The sequence below is a fragment of the Somniosus microcephalus genome, chromosome 5, assembly GCF_052327205.1.
Source record: "Somniosus microcephalus isolate GS21.2 chromosome 5, FLI_Smic_1.0, whole genome shotgun sequence".
In the NCBI taxonomy this organism is placed as follows: domain Eukaryota; kingdom Metazoa; phylum Chordata; class Chondrichthyes; order Squaliformes; family Somniosidae; genus Somniosus; species Somniosus microcephalus.
The window spans coordinates 11,930,014-11,956,005 of record NC_140991.1 but is presented as its reverse complement, the minus strand read 5'-3'; the positions used below and the strand labels follow the sequence as shown (position 1 = coordinate 11,956,005).

The 25,992-nt window shown below is 46.4% G+C and overlaps 1 protein-coding gene across 2 annotated transcripts in view; it reads right to left on the bottom strand.

Annotated features, from left to right (window-relative positions):
- The window catches only part of cpsf1 (cleavage and polyadenylation specific factor 1), a 104,083-nt gene that overhangs the window by 12,586 nt on the left and 65,505 nt on the right, over nt 1-25,992 (bottom strand). For both annotated transcript variants that reach the window (XM_085987322.1, XM_085987323.1), the window contains 9 exons: nt 24,780-24,986; nt 21,970-22,059; nt 19,720-19,869; nt 18,684-18,836; nt 17,214-17,330; nt 16,397-16,487; nt 15,384-15,468; nt 13,882-13,917; nt 12,675-12,816 (listed from right to left, as the gene is read on the bottom strand). In XM_085987322.1, coding sequence (XP_085843448.1) covers nt 12,675-12,816; nt 13,882-13,917; nt 15,384-15,468; nt 16,397-16,487; nt 17,214-17,330; nt 18,684-18,836; nt 19,720-19,869; nt 21,970-22,059; nt 24,780-24,986 — 1,071 coding nt within the window. The remainder of the gene's footprint in view (nt 1-12,674; nt 12,817-13,881; nt 13,918-15,383; nt 15,469-16,396; nt 16,488-17,213; nt 17,331-18,683; nt 18,837-19,719; nt 19,870-21,969; nt 22,060-24,779; nt 24,987-25,992) is intronic.

Below are 25,992 nucleotides of genomic sequence, written 5' to 3'. Positions count from 1 at the left end.
ATTTTAATATGATAAGGCAGGATCTGGCCAAAGTGGACTGGGAGCAGCTACTTATAGGAAAATCCACATCAAAACAGTGGGAGACTTTCAGAAGGGAAATAGAGAGAGTACAACGCCAACATGTTCCTGTAAAGGTCAAGGGTGGGACCAACAAGCAAAGGGAACCTTGGATGACAAGGGATATACAAAAATGCATTAGGAATAAAAGGGGGGCTTTTGGCAGTTACAAAAGACTAAAGACCGAAGAAGCCCTAGAGGAGTATAAAAAGTGCAGGGGCGTACTTAAAAAAGAAATTAGGAGGGGCCATGAAATAACACTGGCGAGCAAAATAAAGGAATATCCTAAGATGTTTTATAAGTATATTAAGGGCAAGAGGATAACCAGGGAAAGGGTAGGGCCCATTAGGGACCAAAGTGGCAATCTGTGTGTAGAGCCAGATGAGGTAGGCGGGGTTTTAAATGAATTTTTTGCATCTGTGTTCACTATGGAGAAAGACGATGCAGGCATAGAAATCGGGCAAGGGGACTGTGACATACTTGAACATATTAGCATCGAGAGGGAGGAGGTGCTAGCGGTTTTAGCAGGCCAAAAAGTGGATAAATCCCCAGGCCCGGACGAGATGTATCCCAGGCTGCTGTGGGAGGCAAAGGAGGAGATTGCAGGGGCTCTGACACAAATTTTCAGAACCTCTCTGGCCACAGGGGATGTACCAGAGGACTGGAGAACAGCTAACGTAGTACCATTATTCAAGAAGGGTAGCAGGGATAAACCAGGGAATTACAGGCCAGTGAGCCTAACATCTGTGGTAGGGAAATTATTGGAAAAAATTCTGAGGGACAAAATTAGTCTCCACTTGGAGAGGCAAGGATTAATCGGGGATAGTCAGCATGGCTTTGTCAAGGGTAAATCATGTCTGACAAATCTGATTGAATTTTTCGGGGGGGTGGATGAGGGAAATGCTGTGGATGTGGTTTACATGGACTTCAGTAAAGCTTTTGACAAAGTCCCGCATAGGAGACTGGTCAAGAAGGTAAGAGCCCATGGGATCCAGGGTGCCTTGGCGTGTTGGATCCTAAACTGGCTGAGTGGCAGGAGGCAGAGGGTGATGGTCGAAGGTTGCTTTTGTGACTGGAAGCCTGTGTCCAGTGGGGTACCTCAGGGATCGGTGCTGGGTCCCTTGTTGTTTGTGATCTACATAAATGATTTGGATGAGAATGTAAAAGGTATGATCAGTAAGTTCGCAGACGACACGAAAATTGGTGGGGTGGTAAATTGCGAGGAGGAAAGCCTCAGGCTACAGGACGATATAAACGGGTTGGTCAGATGGGCGGAAAAGTGGCAAATGGAATTTAACCCTGAAAAGTGCGAGGTGATGCATTTTGGACGGACAAATAAGGCAAGGGAATACACAATGAGTGGTAGGACCCTAGGAAGTACAGAGGGTCAGAGGGACCTTGGTGTACATGTACATAGATCCCTGAAGGCAGCGGAACAGGTAGATAAGGTGGTTAAAAAGGCCTTCATTAGCCGAGGCATAGAATATAAGAGCAGGGAGGTTATGATGGAGCTGTACAAAACGCTGGTGAGGCCACAGCTGGAGTACTGTGTGCAGTTCTGGTCGCCTCACTATAGGAAGGATGTGATTGCTTTGGAGAGTGTGCAGAGAAGATTCACCAGGATGTTACCTGGGCTGGAGCGCCTCAGCTATGAAGAGAGGCTGGACAGGCTGGGGTTGTTTTCCTTGGAGCAAAGAAGGCTGAGGGGGGACCTGATTGAGGTGTACAAAATGATGAGGGGCATAGATAGGGTAGATAAAGAGGAACTTTTCCCCTTAGTAGGGGGGTCAATAACAAGGGGGCATAGATTCAGGGTAAGGGGCAGGAGATTTAGAGGGGATTTGAGGAGGAACTTCTTCACCCAGAGGGTGGTTGGAATGTGGAACTCAATGCCTGAAAGGGTGGTAGAGGCAGGAACCCTCACAACATTCAAGAAGCATTTGGATGAGCACTTGAAATGCCATTGCATACAAGGCTATGGACCAAATGCTGGAAAATGGGATTAGACTGGACAGGGATGGATGGGCGGCGCAGATACGATGGGCCGAAGGGCCTCTTTCTGTGCTGTAGAACTCTATGACTCTATGAAAACACTGGAAAAACTCAGCAGGCCAGGCAGCATCCGTGGAGAGAGAAACAAGAGTTGACCTTTCATCAGAACTTTCCTGTTTTTCCCCCACTTCTGACGAAAGGTCATCGACCTGAAACGTTAACTCTGTTTCTCTCTCCACGGATGCTGCCCTGGCCTGCTGAGTTTTTCCAGCGTTTTCTGTTGTTCTTTCTTTTGTTCGTCTCCAAATGACAGTCAAAATAGAGGAAATCATTGGAGCAAACGCACAACCTAACATCAACACTCTGCCATTAACTCCATAGTTTATTTTTTATAAACTTAATTCCCCATTCTCTCTTCTCCTGAAGGTGCTGATGTGACAACTGACATGAATCAACTGAGCAGCCTGCGGGTGGCGCTGTCCAGGGAGAGTATAAATACTCGGGCACGGGCCCAGCTTGCGCAGGACATTCTTAACAGGAACTAGTGAAGGACACAACTAGACCTCCATGTTGTAAAACAGTTGATTAAAGCTTTGTTTAACGCTTAGACCAAGTGCCTAGTAGTTTTCTTACGTCAACAACCATGGACATTTTGCCCTCTAACTAAGGTGTATTTTTGAAGCTGAGTAAAATGGAGGCTATTCCATTTTAAAATCTAAAACGATAACCCTGCAAGCCAGCCTAAGGAGGAGGGTAGTTACGGCTGGAAAGGGACACACCTTTGGCTGATTAAACTCTCACACATTTGGGGGAACCCAAGCCTTGGCTCCTGTCAACCTGTAACGAACCTTCTGGATTTATAAGATATATCCTGAGGGGTCTGGACAGGGTGGATGTGGAGAGGATGTTTCCTCTTGTGGGAGAATCTAGAACTAGGGGTCACTGTTTGAAAATAAGGGGTCGCCCATTTAAGACAGAGATGAGGAGAATTTTTTTTCTCACAAAGGGTCGTGAGTCTTTGGAACTCTCTTCCTCAGAGGGCGGTGGAAGCAGAGTCTGAGTATTTTTAAGGCAGAGGTAGAAAGATTCTTGGTAAGCAAGGGGGTGAAAAGTTATCAGGGGTAGGCGGGAATGTGGAGTAATCAGATCAGCCATGATCTTATTGAATGGCGGAGCAGGCTCGAGGGGCCGACTCCTGCTCCTAATTCGTATGATTTAGACAATAAGTGAAGGGTGCGGACTCCACATTGGGCAAACAGAAACTCTCCTTGTGCGTATTTCTCTGCAGCTTGGTTTGGCGACTCCTTGGCAAGGCGCTGGGTTTCTGTGCACGTTACACACCCGGCTGATCAAAAACCATGCAGAAACATCCCTCGCAGCATTTACAAGGAGGACAGGAACAGAAGATAGCATTATAAGCGCTTCAAGAAACAAACTGCTGCTTTACCAGTTTGATACTATGTATATCTGGCTTAGACATCAGGCTGCTTGGTGGGGTTGGGGGGGAAGGCAGATGGGCTTTCTGATCAGCCTGGTGGTTCAAAAGCGTTAAGGGGCTCGGGATGAAGGTTTGAATTTAGGCTCGTGGGCTGGGGGAGATAGGGTATGAGAGAGTAAGTGATGGAAGCGGGGGAGAGGACCTAAGGAAATGGAGGGTCAGGTTGAGGTGATGGGGCAGGAGGTAGAGGGGGCAATGAGGCGAAGGGGAGAGTGAGGGATAGAAGTGGAGAGTGAAGGGGAGCACAGGCAACAGAAGGGTGATTCAGAGGAAGGACAACAGGGCAGCGAGGCATTTTGGTGGATACAAGTCATTGGGAGGTCATGCAAAGAGAGGGAGGCAACGGAGTGAGAGGTTAAGGGGTGAAGTAAGAAGGATGAGGTGCGCTGAGGGGATGTGAAGGATACTGATGATTCCTACAAGCTGTATTTTGCCTGCACCTTCCAACAAAAAATCTGATCCGCAGTCATTGGCTGCACCGCCCACCACCTCCCACTCGAAAGAAAAAAGAACATAGAAACATAGAAGATAGGAGCAGGAGTAGGCCATTCGGCCCCTCGAGCCTGCTCCGCCATTCATTGAGATCATGGCTGATCATCCAAATTCAGTACCCTGTACCTGCTTTCTCCCCAATATCCCTTGATCCCTTTAGCCTTAAGAAATATATCCAACTCCTTCTTGAATATATTTAATGAATTGGCCTCAACTGCCTTCTGTGGCAGAGAATTCCACAGGTTCACCACTCTCTGGGTGAAGAATTTCCTCCTCATCTCTGTCCTAAATGACTTGGATATGAATGTAAAGGGTATGATCAGTAAATTCGCGGATGATACTAAAATTGGTAGGGTGGTAAATAGCGAGGAGGGTAGCCTCAGTCTGCAGAACGATATAGATGGGTTGGTCAGATGGGCGGAACAGTGGCTAGGCCAGCGTAGACAGTACATGGGTGACCAAAAGGCAGAGCAAGGGCAGGAAGGTAGTGCAGAAATCCCCTGGGGTTGTCTCCCTTAGCAACAGGTTCACCGTCTTAGGTACTGTTGTCGGGGGGGGTGACGCATCGGGGGAAGGCACCAGCAGCCAGGCTCATGGCACCATGACTGGCTCTGTTGCAAAGAAGGGAGGGAAAAAGAGTGGCAGGGCTATAGTAATAGGGGATTCGATTGTAAGGGGAATAGATAGGGGTTTCTGTGGTCGCGACCGAGACTCCAGGATGGTATGTTGCCTCCCTGGTGCAAGGGTCAAGGATGTCTCGGCGCGGGTGCAGAACATTCTGGAGGGGGAGGGGGAACAGCCAGTTGTCGTGATACATGTTGGTACCAACGACGTAGCTAAAAAAAGGGAAGAGGTCCTACAAGTAGAATTTAGGGAGTTAGGAGCCAAGCTAAAAAGTAGGACCTCGAAGGTAGTAATCTCTGGATTACTACCAGTGCCACGTGCTAGTAAGAGTACAGAGAACAGGATAGTTAGGCTAAATACGTGGCTTGAGCAGTGGTGTAAGAGGGAGGGTTTTAAATTTTTGAGGCATTGGAACCAGTTTTGTGGTAGGTGTGACCTATACAAAAGGGACGGTCTACACCTGTGCAGAGATGGAACTGATGTTCTCGGGGTAATTTTTGATAAAGCAGTTCGGGAGCATTTAAACTAGTATGGCAGGGGGCTAGAAACCTATGTAGTGAAATAGAGGAAAGTGAAAGGCAGACAGAAATAAATGGTAAAAGGGTGAGGAACAAAAAACAAAGGGCCAAACTAATTCATAAAAAATGTGAGCATAAAAAAAGCCTGAGGGTTTTATACCTTAATGCGAGAAGCATCAGGAACAAGGTAGATGAATTAGCTGTGGAAATAGAGGTTAATAATTATGATCTAATTGGGATTACGGAAACATGGTTGCAGGGTGAGCAGGGCTGGGAGCTTAACATACAGGGGTATTCAGTATTTAGGAAGGATCGACAAAAAAGAAAGGGAGGAGGGGTAGCATTGCTAGTAAAAGAGGGGATAAATGCAATTGAAAAGAAGGATATTAACTCAGTTAATACAGAATCTATATGGGTGGAGCTAAGAAATAGCGAGGGGCGAAAAACATTAATAGGAGTGGTATATAGGCCTCCAAATAGTAAAATAGAGGTTAGGGAGGGCATCACGAGGGAAATTAGAGAAGCGTGCAATAAGAGCACAGCTGTCATCATAGGTGACTTTAACTTACATATAGATTGGACTAGCCTAATCAGTAAAAATAATGAGGAGGAGGAATTCCTTGAGTGTTTAAGGGATGGTTATCTGGATCAATATGTCGAGGAACCAACTCGGGAACAGGCTATATTGGACTGGGTACTGTGCAATGAGAAGGGACTAATCAGTAATCTTGTTGTACGGGGACCCTTGGGTCAGAGCGATCATAACATGATCGATTTCTCACTCGAAATGGAGAGCGAAGAAATTGACTCAGAGACTAAGGTCCTGAATTTAAACAAGGGGAATTATGATGCCATGAGACGGGAACTGAGTAGGTCTGATTGGACAACGTTCCTGGGAGGACTGGAGGTAGATAAACAATGGCAAACATTTAAAGATAGAATGACAAAATTGCAAAAATTGTTTATACCAATCTGGCATAAAAGGAAATCTAAAAAGGTGACTCAACCGTGGATAACAGGGGAAATTAGAGACAGCATAAAATCCAAAGATAGGGCGTATAAAATAGCCAAAAAAAGCGCCAGAGCGGAAGATTGGGAACAGTTTAAGATAGAGCAAAGGAGGGCAAAGGGCATGATCAAGAGGGGCAAAATAGCTTACGAAAACAAGCTGGCGGAAAATATAAAAACTAACTCCAAAAGCTTTTATAAATATATCAAAAGGAAAAGACTGGTGAAAACCAAAGTTGGTCCATTGCAGTCAGATACGGGGGAATATATAATGGGAAATAAGGAAATGGCAGATCAACTAAATGCATACTTTGGGTCAGTCTTTACGAAGGAAGACACAAAAAACCTCCCTGGGATATCGGGAAAAATAGGGACATTGGCAAAGGAGGAACTGACGCAAATCAATATCTCTAAGGATATGGTGTTAAGGAAGCTAAAGGGATTGAAGGTGGACAAATCCCCAGGGCCTGATAACATGCATCCTAGGGTACTGAAGGAGGTGGCCCTAGAGATAGCGGATGCACTAAGGATGATTTTTCAGAATTCATTAGACTCGGGAACAGTGCCGATGGATTGGAGGGTAGCTAACGTTACCCCACTATTCAAAAAGGGGGGTAGGGAAAAAGCAGGTAATTACAGACCTGTAAGCCTTACATCAGTTGTGGGCAAAATGCTGGAGTCCATCATTAAGGATGAAATAGCGGAGCACTTAGCAAATGGGGACAGGATAGGACAGAGTCAACATGGATTTACAAAGGGTAAATCGTGCTTGACTAATCTATTGGAATTTTTTGAGGGAGTAACTGGTAGAATAGATGGGGGAGAGCCAGTAGATGTGGTGTACCTGGACTTCCAAAAGGCCTTCGATAAGGTCCCACATAAAAGATTAGCATGGAAAATTGAGGCTCATGGGATAAAGGGGAAAGTTTTGGCGTGGATAGGGAACTGGCTGTCAGATAGAAAACAGAGAGTTGGAATAAACGGCTCATTTTCTGAATGGCAGGCAGTAACAAGTGGGGTACCACAGGGATCTGTCCTGGGCCCCCAGCTGTTCACAATTTACATTAATGACCTGGATCAGGGAGTCGGATGCAGCATTTCCAAATTTGCAGACGACACTAAACTAGGAGGGGGGGTGGGCTCAGAGGAAGAGACCAGGAAGCTCCAGAGCGATTTGGACAGACTGGGCGATTGGGCGGATAAATGGCAGATGCACTATAATGTGGACAAGTGCGAAGTTATCCACCTTGGGTGCAGGAACGGGAGGGCAAATTATTATTTAAATGGCAATAGATTGGGAGAGGGGGAAGTACAGAGAGACCTGGGTGTTCTTGTACACCAGTCACTGAAGGCGAGCATGCAGGTGCAACAGGCGGTCAAGAAGGCAAACGGTATGCTGGCCTTCATAGCAAAAGGGTTAGAATACAGGAACAGGGATACCTTGCTGCAGCTGTACAGGGCACTGGTGAGACCACACCTCGAGTACTGTGTACAGTTTTGGTCGCCTCATCTGAGGAAGGATGTTCTTGCCATGGAGGGGGTGCAGCGGCGATTCACCAGGCTGATACCAGGAATGGCGGGAATGACCTATGAGGAGAGACTATGTAGTTTAGGGATGTACACACTGGAGTTTAGAAGATTGAGAGGGGACCTCATAGAAGTGTATAAAATTCTGACAGGTCTAGACAGACTGGATGCAGAAGGAATGTTTCCCTTGGCGGGTGAGAACAGAACTAGAGGACATAATTTAAGGATAAGGGCTAAACCATTTAGGACAGAGATGAGGGGGAATTTCTTCACTCAGAGAGTGGTGAACCTGTGGAACTCATTGCCACAGAGGGCAGTGTACGCCAGCTCATTAAATATATTTAAGAGGGAATTAGATATATTTCTACGGGCAAAAGGGGTTAAGGGTTACGGAGAGAAGGCGGGGACGGGATACTGAATTAAAGGATCAGCCATGATCTCATCGAATGGCGGAGCAGGCACGAAGGGCCGAATGGCCTACTCCTGCTCCTATCTTCTATGTATCTATGTATCTATGTAACCCGGAAAAGTGCGAGGTGATGCACTTTGGGGGGTCTAACAAGGCAAGGGAATACACAATGAAGGGAAAGACCCTAGGCAAGACGGAGGGTCAGAGGGATCTGGGTGTGCAGGTACACAGATCCCTGAAGGCGGCGGAACAGGTGGATAAGGTGGTAAAAAAGGCATATGGGATACTTGCCTTCATTAGCCGAGGCATAGAATATAAGAGCAAGGAGGTTATGATGGAGCTGTATAAAACACTGGTTAGGCCACAGCTGGAATACTGTGTGCAGTTCTGGTCGCCACACTACAGGAAAGATGTGATCGCGTTAGAGAGGGTGCAGAGGAGGTTCACCAGGATGTTACCAGGGCTGGAGCGCTTCAGCTATGAAGAGAGACTGGGCAGATTGGGTTTGTTTTCCTTGGAGCAGAGGAGGCTGAGGGGGGACATGATTGAGGTGTACAAAATTGTGAGGGGCATAGATAGGATGGATGCTGAGGAGCTTTTCCCCTTAGTAGAGGGGTCAATAACTAGGGGGCATAGATTCAAGGTAAAGGGCGGGAGGTTTAGAGGGGATTTGAGAAAGAACTTTTTCACCCAGAGGGTGGTTGGAGTCTGGAACTCACTGCCTGAAAGGGTTGTGGAGGCAGAAACCCTCACAACATTTAAGAAGCATTTGGATGAGCATTTGAAATGCCATAGCATACAAGGCTACGGGTCAAATGCTGGAATATGGGATTAGATTAGACAGGGCTTGATGGCCGGCATGGACACGATGGGCCGAAGGGCCTCTATCCGTGCTGTATTACTCTATGACTCTATGACTCTAAATGGCTTACCCCTTATCCTTAGACTGTGACCCCTGGTTCTGGACTCCCCCGCCATCGGGAACATCCTTCCTGCATCTAGTCTGTCCAGTCCTGTTAGAATTTTATAAGTTTCAATGAGATCCCCTCTCATTCTTCTAAACTCCAGCGAATACAAGCCTAATCGACCCAATCTCTCCTCATACGTCATTCCTGCCATCCCAGGTTTCAGTCTGGTGAATCTTCACTGCACTCCCTCCATGGCAAGAACATCCTTCCTCAGATAAGACGGCCAAAACTGCACACAATACTCAAGGTGTGGTCTCACCAAGGCCCTGTACAACTACAGCAAGACATCCTTGTTCTTGTACTCGAATCCTCTTGCTACGAAGGCCAACATACCATTTGCCTTCTTAACCGCCTGCTGCACCTGCATGCTTACCTTCAGCGACTGGTGCACAAGGACACCCAGGTCTCGTTGCACTTCCCCTTCTCCCAATCTATTGCCGTTCAGATAATAATCTGTCTTCCTGTTTTTGCCACCGAAGTGGATAACCTCGCATTTATCCACATTATACTGCATCTGCCCGATCACCCAACCTGTCCAAATCATACTTGAGTTTCTCTGCATCCTCCTCACAGCACACACGCCCACCCAGCTTTGTGTCGTCTGCAAACTTGGAGATATTACATCTAGTTCCCTCGCCTAGATCATTTATATATATTGTGAATAGCTGGGGTCCTAGCACCGATCCCTGCGGTACCCCACTAGTCACTGCCTGCCACTCGGAAAAAGACCCGTTTATTCCAACTCTTTGCTTCCTGTCTGCCAACCAGTTCTCTATCCAAGTCAGTACCTTACCCCCAAATCCCATGTGCTTTAACTTTGCAAGCTAATCTCTTATGCGGGACCTATCGAAAGCCTTCTGAAAGTCCAAATACACCACATCCACTGGTTCTCCCTTATCTATTCTACCAGTTATATCCTCAAAAAATTCCAGTAGATTAGTCAAGCGTGATTTACCTTTTGTAAATTCATGCTGACTTTGTCCGATCCTGTCACTGTTTTCCAAGTGCTCTGCTATTACATCTTTTATAATGGACTCTAGCATTTTCCCCACTACTGATGTCAGGCTTATAATTCCCCATTTTTTCTCTACCACCTTTTTAAAATAGTTGGGTTACATTAGCTATCCTCCAATCCATGGGAACTGTTCCAGAGTCTATAGAATTTTGGAAGATGACCAGCAATGCATCTACTTTTTCTAGGGCCACTTCCTTAAGTACCCTAGGATGTAGATTATCAGGCCCTGGGATTTATCGGCCTTCAATCCTGTCAATTTCCCTACAAATACTGATTTCATTCAATTCCTCCCTCTCATTAGACCCTATGTTCCCCGACATCTCTGGGAGGTTATTTGTGTCCTCCTTTGTGAAGACAGAACCAATGTATTTAATTGGTCTGCCATTTCTTTGTTCCTCATTATAAATTCCCCTGATTCTGACTGCAAGGGACCTACGTTTGACTTCACCAATCTTTTTCTCTTCACATATCTATAGAAGCTTTTACAGTCAGTTATTATGTTGCCTGGAAGCTTACTCTCATACTCTATTTTTCCCCTCTTAATTAATTCCCTTTGTCCTCCTTTGTTGAATCCTAAATTGCTCCCAATCCTCAGATTTGCTGCTTTTTCTGGCCAAATTATATGTCCTCTCCTTGGATCTGATGCTATCCCTAATTTCCCTTGTTAGCCACGGTTGAGTCACCTTTTTTGTTTTATTTTTATGCCAAACAGGGATGAACAAATTCTGTAGTTCATCCATGCGATCTTTAAATGTTTGCCATTGCCTATCCACCGTCAACTCTTTAAGTAACGTTCCCCAATCCATCCTAGCCAACTCGTGCCTCATACCATCGTAGTTTCCTTTATTTAAATTCAGGACCCTAGTCTCTGAGTCACCTGCTTCACTCTCCATCTTAATGAAGAATTCTATAATATTATAATCGCTCCGATCCAAGGGGCCTCGTACAAGATTGCTAATTAATCCTTTCTCGTTACATAATACCCAGTCTAAGATGGCCTGATCTCTAGTTAGTTCCTCGACATACTGGTCCAGGAAACCATCCTGTATACACTCTAGGAATTCCTCCTCCACAGTATTGTTACTAATTTGGTTAGCCCAATCTATATGTAGATTAAAGTCACCCACGATAACTGCTGTGCCCTTATTGCACGCGTCTCTAATTTTCCGTTTAATGCCATCCCCAACCACAACATTACTGTTTGAGGGTCTGTATACAACTCCAACTAACGTTTTCTGCCCCTTGGTATTTCTCAGCTCTGCCTATACAGATTCCACATCATCAGAGCTAATATCCTTCCTTACTATTGTGTTAATCTCCTCTTTAACCAGCAATGCTACCCCACCTCCTTTTCCTTTTTGCCTGTCCTTTCTGAATATTGAATACACCTGGATGTTGAATTCCCAGCCTTGGTCACCCTGGAGCCATGTCTCCGTAATCCCAATTATATCATATCCGTTTACACCAAGGTGCTCAGAAAAGAGGGCAAAGAGACACAAAATCAGAAGAGTGTTTTGCGGGCTCAACAGTGGTAAGAGACCAATCATATCCTCTGACTTGCTTTTTTTAATGTATGAAATGTGGGCGTCGCTGGCAAGGCCAGCATTTATTGCCCATCCCTAATTGCCCTTGAGAAGGTGGCGGTGAGTCACCTTCTTGAACCGCTGCAGTCCGTGTGGTGAAGGTGCTCGCACAGTGCTGTTAAGAAGGGAGATCCAGGATTTGGCGTAGCAACGATGAGGGATCGGCGATGTATTTCCAAGTCAGGATGGTGTGTGACTTGGAGGGGAACTTGGAGGTGGTGGTGTTCCCATGCACCTGCTGCCCTTGTCCTTCCAGGTGGTAGAGGTCGCGGGTTTGGGAGGTGCTGCCGAAGAAGCCTTGGCGAGTTGCTGCAGTGCATCTTGTAGATGGTACACACTGCAGCCACGGTGTGCCAGTGATGGAGGGAGTGAATGTTTAAGGTGGTGGATAGGGTGCCAATCAAGTGGGTTTGCTTTGTCCTGAATGATGTTGAGTTTCTTGAGTGTTGTTGGAGCTGCACTCATCCAGGCAAGTGGAGAGTATTCCAGCACACTCCTGACTTGTGCCTTGAAGATGGTGGAAAGGCTTTGGGGAGTCAGGAGGTGAGTCACTCGCCGCAGAATATCCAGCCTCTGACCTGCACTTGTAGCCACAGTATTTATGTTCAACGCCACAAGTGATACTAGCACTTAAATATATACATGTTATGCAAACTGACACTGTCTTAAGTTAGGAAAAGGCCCCTTGCTAGGAATCCCCAGGAGTATATCGATATCTGCAGGAGGTTCCCAGAATATTTGCAGGAGACCCCCACACAGAGAGGATGAGGACCACTGCTTTACACAACTGTGCAGCCACACATTTCAGAATATTTTCATAACATTATTTTTTTAAAGTTCTTTCATCTGAACTATACATGACTGTGACACTGATGTTACATACAGGTCTAGACAGTGTTGGCAGTACAATCCAACAGCTGCTATTTTTAACACCAGTGCAATCATTCGTTACAAGCCATGCGAATGCTGAGCATCTCACTCACCCGTCCCCTGCACGTAACCTCCTCGCCCTGTGTCAGGCACGTCCCCACGGCAATGTAACCTTTCAGTCCCGACACCGTCTCCTCGCTCCTCAGTGACACGGTTTTCATGCAGGTTATGTGTTCCCAGTCCTCCATGTCAATCCTACACAAATTTACAAGTGGGAGTCAGGGGAGCTGGGCTGACGCAGCCACTGTGTGCGCGATGCACGAGTGGGAGGTTGTTACTTGAGCTCATCCAAAACTCTGCTAACTCGCACCAAGTCCCATTCACCCATCGCCCCTCCACTACATTGGCTTCTGGTCTGGCAACATGATTTTAAAATTCTCATTCTCGTTTTCAAATCCCTCCCTATCTCAGTAACCACCTCCAGCCCTACAACCCTCTGAGATCTCTGCACTCCCCCAATTCTGGCCTCTTGTGCATCCCCGATTTCCATCGCTCCACCACTGGCGGCCGTGATTTCAGCTGCCTCGGCCCTAAGCTCTGGAATTCCCTCCCTAAACCTCTCCGCCTCTGTAACTCCTTCAAGACGCTCCTTAAGACCGACCTCTTTGACCTGTCCTAATATCTCCTTATGCAGCTTGGTGTCAAAATTTTGTTTGATTACGTTATATAAATGCAAGTTGTTGTTGCACAACGGTCTGCAAAGACCAATAGAAGTGGGGTCGCTGGCAGCTGCTATGGAGGTCAAGCTAGTCAGAGTGTGTGTGCGGGAGCAAGTACTCTGAATGGATGTCCATCATCACAGCCGGCTGCCCATCCTTTCCCCGCATCATATCCTCAAGAGTTTGTTTTTTTTCCCCTCCCCCCACACTTTCGGGCTGACCCTCCGACGGGGAGCTCCCAGCCAGGAGCGCTGCTCACGGGGAGCTCAGTTTGAGAAACATTGGGCCCGCAGCCCGTGATTGCGCATCCGTTCAAATTAATGGTGTAAAACTAGAACCTGGAGGACCCAACTCCCCGCGAGCCCACTCCTCGGTGGGAGCACCCCCGAGAATCAGCCTTTTTATTTCAAGGAACTAAGCATTAACGTCACCGGATGAAACAGGAAAACTGGCAAATGTCCATCAATCAACAGCCCAACCATAAAACACTTCTTTAAATGTAAGATTTTCAAAAACCTTTTACACCAATATTTGCAAATAAACTCCAGTTCTCAGGGGGTTAAAACCTGGCCACCCAATAGGATCAAAGGTTCATACTTACACTTCTCCCCTCCGATTATCAAACTCTTCTAATTTCCTGGAAGGGATTAAAAAAAAAAGGGGGCACAGAGTTTCAGCTGATTCGGATCCGCACGGGCACAAGATACATTCAACCTATCCAATATCAAACAACCCGTACTCTGGAGATGCTCATCTTCCAAGGAGCAAATGCTATCTGCTGACAAGAATGCTGCAACACATAAATATGTTGTCAGAAGTAAAAGCCACAATATTTGTAGATTGTGAAAACTACAGTAACTGGAATAAACCCACTGGAACTGTCGTGACCCAACCATCTCTTTTTATATTGGACTGAAAAGGGAACAAAAACAATGAGATAGATTTAACAAGGAGCACTTTCCCCCCATTATTGTGTTAGTTCCGTTCAGCTGACACTATTAATAACTTGGTGTGTCAATCATGCGTTTAAAAAGTGGCTTCTTTTTAAAAAAAATCAAAGTGATACGTGCGCCCCGATGTCCAATTGCACTGCAAGTGACCGGGTGTCAGGTTTAGATCCTCCGCCCAGCCTCTGAGCTTTGTGATCTCAGCCAGGGTGTCGGAAGGCACACGACAACTGGCCTCCGCACCTCCCTACATTACAACAGTGACTACACTTCAAAGGTACTTCATTGGCTGTAAAGCTCTTTGGGACGTCCTGAGGTCATGAAAGGAGCTATAGAAATGCAAGTCTTTCTTTCTCTGGACCTGGGGGAGGGGGCGGAGCAGAGAGAGAACCTTGCCCTCCGTCGTCACACTGACTGATGTTCTCCGTCCAGGCTCACATGTGACCAGTGGCCAAGAGTGTGCCCGGGGAACGTATCCCAAGATGGGCGAGGAGAGAAAGTTGGATGGGGAGGCAGGGGAATAACGTGTTTCACGCTGCAAAACTCAACGGCCATAAAATTAAAATTATGGAAAATCTGTGTTGTCTGTTGCTGCAACCAATGTCAATGGAAGATGCAATGTTCTTGAAGCCTTGCACCGGTTGGTTTACAGTATCCGATCCCAAGTATATCAGCCTTGCTGTATGGTAACGGCACTGTATCACAAAATTGAGCTGCTGTCACACACTGTTCAATCCTGTCATATCCCTAACATAGAAAAGGTCCAATCTGAAAATCAAAGGCTGGTATGGGATGGGTGTTCTATCAGTAGATGTCACTAGCACACTCACACTGCACATTACATCCACAAAGCCATGCTAAAGACACCTAGACACACGACATCATTAATCCGCCAAACCCTAGTCCATTTTAACTCTTTGAATCCGATATTGGGGTCAGGATACAGATTAAGGATTCTGAAACTCGAATCCATTCGAAGAAGAGGAGGGTAATAAGAAACGATTCCGTGCATGTCATTTTTGAAGACATGAGTGCTGAGCATAAGTAAGAATTCTTTCTGTCCACTGGGCGTGAAGACAGACACTTACAGCAAGTGTTGTTCGCAGGTTAACTCTTTCTAGTAAGACTTCAGTAATACAGAGTTGCTCTAACTTACCTAGTATTGGGAATGGCTTCCCAGCTGACAGGTGAGATCAACTGAATGGAAAACTTCTCCAGCACTGGGTAGATATACCTGTCATCTGCCAATAGAACAAGGTATCAGTGTCAAAGGGACAAGGCCTATTCTTTTCTATTACTATCAATGGAGAGGCTGTTGCCCCATCCCATCCATTAGCACCGACAGGAGGTTGTTGCCCTAACCCATCCATTAGCACATAGAATCGTACAATTTTACAGCACAGCGAGTGCCCGTTCAGCCCATCGTGCCTGTGCTAGTTGTTGAAAGAACTACTTGCTCAGTCTCATTCCCTTGTCCTTTCTCCAGCCTCTTAATTTTTTTAAATACACATCCAGTTCCCTTTTAAAAGCTATTATGAATTTGTTTCCACCAGTATTTCTGGTGGGGCATTCTATGTCCTGACAACCACTCTCCGAACATCTCCCTTTGTTCTGTTGGTGATGATCCTAAATCCATGGCAATGAGTGGTCTTTGAACCTTACCCACCCATTAGCACCAATGAAAAAACACATCTACTGAACCAATAGTAAGGGCCAAGGTTGGTTTTGTCCGTGGATGGTCACCAGTCAGGATTCACAACAAATTCAGCAGAGTCATTTCTGCAGCTCATGTAATTTAGTGACCATAAAGTTAACCCTTATTCCAGATTGGTAAACTTTGGTTTCTAATCTTTGATCTGCAGTAGGCAGTGTAATACTGTGATAGCCTATAGCCACAATTTTAATCCCTGGTTCACTGTGATAAAATAGCCAGGCTAAAAAAGACTATGATACTGAGGTGAAAGTGCACTATTTCAACATTTAACACCACAAACTTTTCCAATTTCAGCTGGAGGTTTAGGTATACTATTGTAGAACCAGGTTCCTGCAGTGTGCTAGGGGTGGGCTGTTTTACAGACACCAAGTAGCACCAAATACCGCTCCACCTCCGACCCAGGTTCCCATCGTGGCCAAGCTGAAGGCAATTTCTCTTGCTCTGGACTTACTCACCGCGTTCAACATTCTCAAACTCTTTGTCTTCCCCGGTCATCTTTGGGATCCTATTACAGATCTCCGTCACACTAGTAGTCACGGCATACACCTGAAGAAAAAGACACACGTTCACAGTATCCACACAGAAAGCCTTATCCGTCAGCTAGATGACTTTTCTTTGTTTGAAGAGATCAAGTGTCATGGTCAAGGCCCCTGAACCGCTGGACAACAGGACCAGTTGGTCACAAAACTCACCCATTTCATTTAAAAGTGAAGGGGAAAAAAATAAAATTGGTTTAATGACCAAAGTAAGCAGAAGTCTACTTTCCAAAGTTGCTGGTGGCTCAATAGATGATGTGGTGTATTACCAGGCCAGGTTTGATTCCCGGTCTGCATCGAGTTAACTGGTATTAGCCAGTGCAACAGTACAGGTGCTACAATTGGTCTTAGTCCTCCCCCAAGCCTATTAAGGGAAAGGAAATGGCCGACAATCCCTTTCCCGATCGCTACACAGTGACCCACTGCTGGAAAGTGCGTGTTCTTGGGGCCTCCCACACAGGAAAGGTTGAAGATCTCCACACTAGTGTTAGGCAGCTTCAAATGCTCTCTGCAGAGACACAAGCTGAATTTGGAAGGACAGAATCTATAATTGTACTGCTGGGTGGTTTTCACAGCTCAAGTGAACGTAGCATAAAGAATTTCACACACCCACAACTGCACGTTACTGGAGTCCTAGTGACAACGTCGGTGCCAGAGGCCAATTAAACACCACTGCTTGAAGAGACGTTATGGGGTAAAAAAGGCAAGATTTCAAATAATGCACAGTGTTTCTCACCTTAGTTTCCGCATGATAAGATACGTAATGTGCCGTGCAACGTAGTGGGATCTTTCGAACTGGCCATGGTGCATCGTAAGACAAGTATGTGGGTAACACGCTGATTCGAAGGTCGCCCTATGGCAAGGGAAAGGATTGTAAAGGAGAAAGGTCAAGTGGAAGAAAAATGCCTTCAATACATGCTTTATAAAAAGCAATCTCCTCACTGCATGGTGTGCTGGGGTTCTTTCAACATCAGATGAACAATTACATCAACCCCCTTCACAAGGTTAAAGCAACAGGAATGTTAAAGAGAGGCACGCTTCTCTGATGGGTTAATGTGTAAATGGACTGTGCACTGTGGTACTGAGCTACACAAACCAATAAATCCCAGGTTCATTATCTGCTCTGTCCTGAGCTGGGGTAGCTGCCGGAATGCTACAATTGACCATTTGGCTCCTGAGCCAGGGAGGGGGGGGGAGAAAAGCAGCCAGAGTTCCCACCCCTGATCGTTACCGAGTGACCTTTGCTGGGGAGTGCATGCGTGTAGATGCCAAAGAGGACCGTGTTGGGGGTAAACTCGAATGCACTCTACTGCCAAACAGCCTGCAAGCACTCATTGCCCAGTCTCACAGATTTAGGAATGGTCACTTGGGTGGTACACGGGATCATTAGAAAAGTATCCCTGCACAAGTCAGCATCTTCAGCAGAGGAGGGGAAGAATACTGTCAAAGAGTAAAGAGCATACAATAGAGGGCCCTCCTCTAATTGGTCCTGTATGCTCAGTCAGACGTCTGTCCAGCTTTACCTGTTCTGAACGCTCTCCAGGTAAATTAGGCCCCAAGGGAGCCATTATTACCATGCTAATTAGCAGCAACAATATTTTGAAAGGAATACCAATGAAGCAGTGGACACATATCTTGTTGTGCGTGTGTGGGGGGGGGGGGGGGGGGGGGAGAGAGTGAGAGACAACACCCGCAAAAGAAAGTTAACATTTATACAAATACAGCAAAAAGTTGTAAGCTCCTGCCTCAGAAAATGATTTTAAAATGTAAAACAAATCTACCCATTACAGCTCGGCCTGGTTTAAAAACAGGCGGGCACAACAGAAAAAACTCTCTCCAGAGTGCTCAGCGAGCTTGTTCAGTGAGTGGACGCACTCCGCAGGCCAGGAAGGCCAGTGCACCCCAGGGACAGAGCCTGGGACCGCTGTGTGAATGTACTACACCAGGCAGCGCCTTTACCCACGAGACCACTGGCGAGCTCAAAAGAATATTCAATGTTTTGCAACTTAAATGTCAGACAAAGGAAGAAAAAAAAGCTTCTTCTTAAAACGCAAACTTAACCGAGAGACTTTGTTTCCACTGGCAGATTTCCACGTGGGTGATTCAAAGCTCCACGAAGAGGGTTAAGTCTTTGACCAGATGCTCTATTCAATTAGCCTCCTGACATACGGTTCACGTTCTACAGTGACACTGCTCTCCTCCATACCTGTTTGTTGAAGTACAGGAAGCCCTTCGGACAGTTGACGTTGTGAAAGGGAGCGAAGGATTCGATTGGCCCATCAACCGTCATGGGGTGCAAGCGCAGCGCGCCTCGCGAGGTCATGAACAACCAGTGAGGGGACGGGCCACAGATAAATACCTAGGACAGAGAAGGAGACGACGTTAGCAGTGCATTGAAACTGGCACGGCGGCAGGGCAGATTTTCCATCAGGCAATGGCATGGTGGGAATTTGAACAACATGGTGACACCTTAAAACAGCACAATCTGAATTTCTCATAATGTTGCTGTTGGTTCCTTGGTGCAAATTTCAGCACCAAGCTATCTGGAATCTGTAACACAAACAGAAACACTCAGCAGGTGAGGCAGTATCTGTTGAGAGAACGGAGGAATCGTCGACTTGTATCCTCCTGACACCTGCTGAGTGTTTTCGGTTTTTGTTTCAGATTTCCAACATCGGCATCATTTTGCTTTTTGATTATCTGGAATCTGTGCCTGAATTCAACCATGGTACCGGGGACTTTGGGAAGGTCTATTCCAACCCTGAATTGTGCAGCTGGTTATGGCCACTCTCAAAAAACAAGACATTTGCCAAAATACTTGACATTCAGAATATGAATGAATCACTTGCATTTCTATAGCGCCTTTCGTGACCTCAGGACATCCCAAAGCGCTTTACATTCAATTTGCGCACAGCAAGGTCCCACAAACAGCAATGTGAGAACAAGCAGATAATCTGGGGGGCTTTTTGTGATGTTGTTGGAGGGATAAATATTGGCCAGGACACTGGGGAGAACTTCCCTGCTCTTCGGGATAGTGCCGTAGGATCTTTTACGTGCTGCAGGCAAACTTCCCGACTGCACCACCCCCGAAAGCGCAGTGGGAGCTGGGGCAGGCAATGCACACCCTCCTTGGATAGATCGGGAGACTCTATTATTACATTCAGGTGTTCTGCTGCTGTTAAAAGAAATTTACACAAAAGATAAAGTGAAAAAGACTCTGCGCCAATTACAATAAACCTTACCCCCGAGTATCCAGAAATATCTTCAAAATAGCGGAACCGAGCGACCCTTGCTTTCGGGACGATCTGTTCCTCTCCCATGGCGGTCTCCACTTTCTTGTCCTTCTTGGACTGTTTGAGCTTCCTTTCTCGGAAGTTTATATTATGTGGCACCTGGAGAGGAAAGGTAAAGAGAAACCACTTCAAGACATCACAGATTACTAGGTGAGGGTTGTCATCAGGACACGAGCAGCTTTACGGGCTAACAAGAAAGCAGATTAACAGAGGGATCTCATCAACGTATATCAAAGTATGCAGGAAAGTAGATTCCGAGAACATGAATGAAAATTAATGAAATTTGGAACAGTTATCAAGAAAACCTGGATTAAGAACATAAGAAATAGGAGCAGGAGTAGGCCATTCGGTGCTTCGAGCCTGCTCCGCCATTCAATAAGATCATGGCTGATCTTCTATCTCAACTTCACCTTCCTGCACTATCCCCATATCCCTTGATAACCTTAATATCTAAAAATCTATCGATCTCGGTCTTGAATATACTCAACGACTGAGCCTCCACAGCCCTCTGGGGTAGAGAATTCCAAAGATTCACCGCCCTCTGAGTGAAGAAATTTCGCCTCATCTCAGTCCTAAATGGCCGACCCCTTATTCTGAGACTGTGACCCCTGGTTCTAGACTCCCCAGCCAGGGAAAACATCCCCCCTGCATCTACCCTGTCAAGCCCTGTAAGAATTTTGTATGTTTCAATGAGATCACCTCTCATTCTTCTAAACTCTAGAAAATATAGGCCTAGTCCACTCAATCTCTCCTCATAGGACAATCCCCCCATCCCAGGAACCAGTACAAGGTAAGAGAAGCAAAACTGTACACAGTACTCCCGGTGATTAACCAGCCAAGCATGGGGAGAGCTAAAACGAATGGGGTTATTCAACATCGAAGTAGGTGTTGCAATGGGAGCGTTTTTGTACCAGAGGATGAGTTCCGATATAAGAAAAGAAACTGTGTTTATATTAGCACCTTTCACATTCTCAGAACATAGAAACATAGAACAATAGGAGCAGGAGTCGGCCCTTCGAGCCTGCTCCGCCATTCAATCTGATCATGGCTGATCCTCTATCTCAATACCATATTCCCGCTCTCTCCCCATACCCCTTGACGCCTTGTGTCTAGAAATCTATCTATCTCCTTCTTAAATATATTCAGTGACTTGGCCTCCACAGCCTTCTGTGGTAGAGAATTCCACAGGTTCACCACCCTCTGAGTGAAGACATTTCTCATCTCAGTCCTAAATGTCCTACCCCGTATCCCGAGACTGTGACCCCTCGTTCTCGACCCCCCCAGCCAGGGGAAACATCCTCCCTGCATCCAGTCTGTCTAGCCCAGTCAGAATTTTATATGTTTCAATGAGATCCCCTCTCATTCTTCTAAACTCTAGTGAATACAGGCCTAGTCGACCCATACGACAGTCCTGCCATCCCAGGAATCAGTCTGGTGAACCTTCGCTGCACTCCCTCTATGACAAGTATATCCTTTCAAGTAAGGAGACCAAAACTGCACACAGTACTCCAGGTGTGGTCTCACCAAGGCCCTGTACAACTGTAGTAAGACATCCTTGCTCCTGTACTCAAATCCTCTTGCAATGGAGGCCAACATACCATTTGCCTTCCTAACTGCTTGCTGCACCTGCATGTTTGCTTTCAGTGACTGGTGTACAAGGACACCCAGGTCCCTTTGTACATCAGCATTTCCCAATCTATCACCATTTAAATAATACTCTGCCTTTCTGTTTTTCCTACCGAAGTGGATAACTTCACATTTATCCACATTATACTGCATCTACCATGTATTTGCCCACTCACTCAACTTGTCTAAATCGCCTTGAAGCCTCTTTGCATCCCAAAAGGCTTCACAGTCAATCAATGATTTTCGAAGTGTAGGTGCTGCTGTTACATCGGCAAATGTGGCAGCAAATTTACACATAGCAATGTCCCACCATCAGCAGCAAGATAATTAACCAGTTAATGAGCTAAATCACTAATTAATCTGACTTTGATGGTACTGGCTGAACCCGCGGCAGTCTCAGGAACCCATAATTCACCAATGAGCAAACTTTTAAATAACAATTTAAATTATAGAAATTGTTGTTAAAAAATTAATCAACATGCATACATTTTTAACCAGAAAGGTTCATTTAAAGGAGCCGTTGATGTGCGTGAGGCATTTGAGGGCTGATGTTCCCGTTGTGGCGTTACATACCTTTTTAAACCGAACTTTCAGGTTATTCTGGCTTTGCTGTGCGTCGTAGGAAAAGGCTTCGTAGATCAAAAGCTCCTGTTCCACGTGAACCTGCAACAGACAAGCACCAAGGAGAGCTATTCATCTATTCCCGGAGCCACTGTATGAGGGAGCCAGGGCCGATATTAGAGGCTTAGAGCTACAAAATAGGTGTTGCTTATAAGAACATAAGAAATAGGAGGCAGGAGTCGGCCATTCGGCCTCTCGAGCCTGCTCCGCCATTCAACAAGATCATGGCTGATCTTCTACCTCATCTCCACTTTCCTGCACTATCCCCATATCCCTCGATTCCCCTAATATTCAAAAATCTATCGATCTCTGTCTTGAATATACTCAACGACTGAGCCTCCACAGCCCTCTGGGGTAGAGAATTCCAAAGATTCACCAGCCTCTGAGTGAAGGAATTTCTCCTCATCTCAGTCCTAAATGGCCGACCCCTTATTCGGAGACTGTGACCCCTGGTTCTAGACTCCCCAGCCAGGGGAAACATCCTCCCTGCATCTACCCTGTCAAGCCCTGTAAGAATTTTGTATGTTTCAATGAGATCACCTCTCATTCTTCTAAACTCTAGAGAATATAGGCCTAGTCTACTCAATCTCTCTTCATAGGACAATCCCCCCATCCCAGGCACCTGTCTGGTGAACCTTCGTTGCACTCCCTCTATGGCAAGTATATCCTTCCTTAGGTAAGGAGACCAAAACTGTACACAATACTCCAGGTGTGGTCTCACCAGGGCCCTATATAATTGCAGCAAGATGTCTTTACTCTTGTATGCAAATCCTCTTGTAATAAAGGCCAACATACCATTTGCTTTCCTAATTGCTTGCTGTACCTGCATGTTAACTTTCAGTGATTCGTGTACAAGGACACCCGGGTCCCTCTGAACACCAATTACTTTTATTATTGTTATTCTGGGTAACTTTCCCTTTATTCTGCAACTTATCCCCTTCTTCTTTTGCCTAGTCTGATGCCTAACAGCCTATGATGAAAACAGAGCTAGGGAAAAGGGAGAAAAAGAATGGTCTGTGGAGATGATTAAATGACAGAATGGATGGAGTTTTAATGAACACATGATCAAACGTAGGAAGGGAAGCAGATAGCAATGAAGGGGAACAGTTTTCTTTTTAATTCGTTCCTGGGATGTGGGCGTCGGTGGCAAGGCCAGCATTTATTGCCCATCCCTAATTGCCCTCGAGAAGGTGGTGGTGAGCCGCCTTCTTGAACCGCTGCAGTCTGTGCGGTGAAGGTACACCCACAGTGCTGTTAGGGAGGGAGTTCCAGGATTTTGACCCAGCAACGATGAAGGATCGGTGATATATTTCCAAGTCATGATGGTGTGTGACTTGGAGGGGAGCTTGGAGGTGGTGGTGTTCCCATGCGCCTGCTGCCCTTGTCCTTTTAGGTGGTAGAGGTCGTGGGTTTGGGAGGTGCTGCCGAAGAAGCCTTGGCAAGTTGCTGCAGTGCATCTTGTAGATGGTACACACTGCAGCCACAGTGCGCCGGTGGTGCAGGGAATGAATGTTTAAGGTGGTGGATGGGGTGCCAATCAAGCGGGCTGCTTAGTCTGGATGGTGTCAAGCTTCTTGTTGGAGCTGTACTCATCCAGGCAAGTGGAGAGTATTCCATCACACTCCTTACTTGTGCCTTGTAGATGGCAGAAAGGACTTGGGGAGTCAGGAGGTGAGACACTCGCCACAGAATATCCAGCCTCTGACCTGCTGTTGTTGCCACAGTATTTTATGTGGCTGGTCCAGTTAAGTTTCTGGTCAATGGTGACCCCCCAGGATGTTGATGGTGGGGGATTCAGCGATGGTAATGCCATTGAATGTCAAGGGGCGGTGGTTAGACTCTCGCTTGTTGGAGACAGTCATTGCCTGGCACTTGTGTGGCGCAAATGTTACTTGCCACTCATCAGCCCTAGCCTGAATGTCGTCCAGGACTTGCTGCATGCGGGCATGGACTGCTTCATTATCTGAGGAGTTGCGAATGGCACTGAACACTTTGCTGTCTTCAGCGAACATCCCCACTTCTGACCTTATGATGGAGGGAAGGTCATTGATGAAGCAGGTTGGGCCTAGGACACTGCCCTGAGGAACTCCTGCAGCAATGTCCTGGGGCTGAGATGATTGACCTTCAACAGCCACAACCATCTTCCTTTGTGCTAGGTATGACTCCAGCCAGTGGAGAGTTTTCCCCAATTTCCATTCACTCCAATTTTACTAGGGCTCCTTGATGCCACACTCAGTCAAATGCTGCCTTGATGTCAAGGTAAGAGAGACAAACAAAAATCGCGTTCAAGGGAAGAGCAGAACTTCTTTAAGGTGGGCACTCCTGGAGGGGAAGTGGCAGTGAATGAACTGGTCTCTTTTACCAGCTATCTGTTTCCCTTCTTGTGGTTTGATCGTGTGTTCGCTCCATCTTCCACCTAATCACAGAGCGTTCTTTGTTTCTTCTCCCTGGCTCTGTTCCTCTTTACAAGCTGCTCATCTCCCGGATCTGCTGAAAGGCCCTTGACCTGAAACGTTAACCCTACCTTCCTCTCCCCACAGAGGCTGCCGGGCCTGCTCAGTGTTTCCAACACCTTGTGTTTTTATTTCAGATTTGCAGCATTTCGCTTTATGTCCTCAACCGAGATTGGTGAACTGCGCACAGACCAGAGAATTGAACCTCTGTTTACACTTAGAGCCTCGGTGATGCGTTCCACAAGGTCAGAACACACACAAAATATATGCTAATGTACATTTACCGCAGCGACGCAAACTATCGCTTACCAGAAGGAAAGGCCTTGTCTGTCGATTGCCGAGCCCAACCAGCAGGACCTCTCTTACTGCCGGCATCTCCGTCAGGCGGGCAAATTCCTCCTTCTTTATCTCTCCTTGCGTCATGTGCTGACCGGAAGAGCTGTCCACCAGCACGCGCTGACCCACAGGGAAATTCTTCACCAGGAAGACCAAGCGCCAGTCGGGAAGCTGGTAGATCTGCACAGAAACATGGGAATCATGAGCACTAGCGTTTTAAACACCACAACGCAGCACTGGGGTAATGAGAAGAGGACATTCCAGCTCACCCAGTCATTCTACCCAATCTAATCACAAGACTTGCTCAGTGCCACTATGGTCACTGGTCCTTCTGAACTCTCTTGTACATCCTCAGCTGCAAATCCACAGTCTCTTTAGTCTGAGCTGGTGTCCCTCAGGGATCCGTGCTGGGGCCACTGTTGTTCACCATATATAGAAATGTATAAATGTTTCAAAAGTTTCCACTGGGCAGGGGCTACATAAGAACAGAAGAAATAGGAGCAGGAGTCGGCTATTTGGCCCCTCGAGCCTGCTCCGCCATTCAATGAGATCATGGCTGATCTTCTACCTCATCTCCACTTCCCTGCACTATTCCCATATCCCTCGATTCCCTTAATATCCAAAAATCTATCAATCTCTGTCTTGAATATACTCAACGACTGAGCCTCCACAGCCCTCTGGAGTGGAAAATTCCAAAGATTCACCGCCCTCCGAGTGAAGAAATTTCTCCTCATCTCAGTCCTAAATGGCCGACCCTTTATTCTGAGACTGTGACCCCTGGTTCTAGACTCCCCAGCCAGGGGAAACAGTCAAGCCCTGTAAGAATTATGTATGTTTCAATGAGATCACCTCTCATTCTTCTAAACTCTAAGGAATACAGGCCTAGTCTACTCAGTCTGTCCTCATAGGACAATCCCCCCATCCCAGGAACCAGTCTGGTGAACCTTCGTTGCACTCCCTCTATGGCAACTTTATACCTTCCTTAGCTAAGGAGACCAAAACTGTACACAATACTCCAGGTGTGGTCTCACCAGGGCCCTATATAATTGCAGTAAGACGTCTTTACTCTTATACTCAAACACGATTTCCCTTTCATAAATCCGTGTTGACTCTGCCCAATCCTATTATTATTTTCTAAGTGCCCTGTTACCACATCCTTAATAATAGATTCTAGCATTTTCCCTAC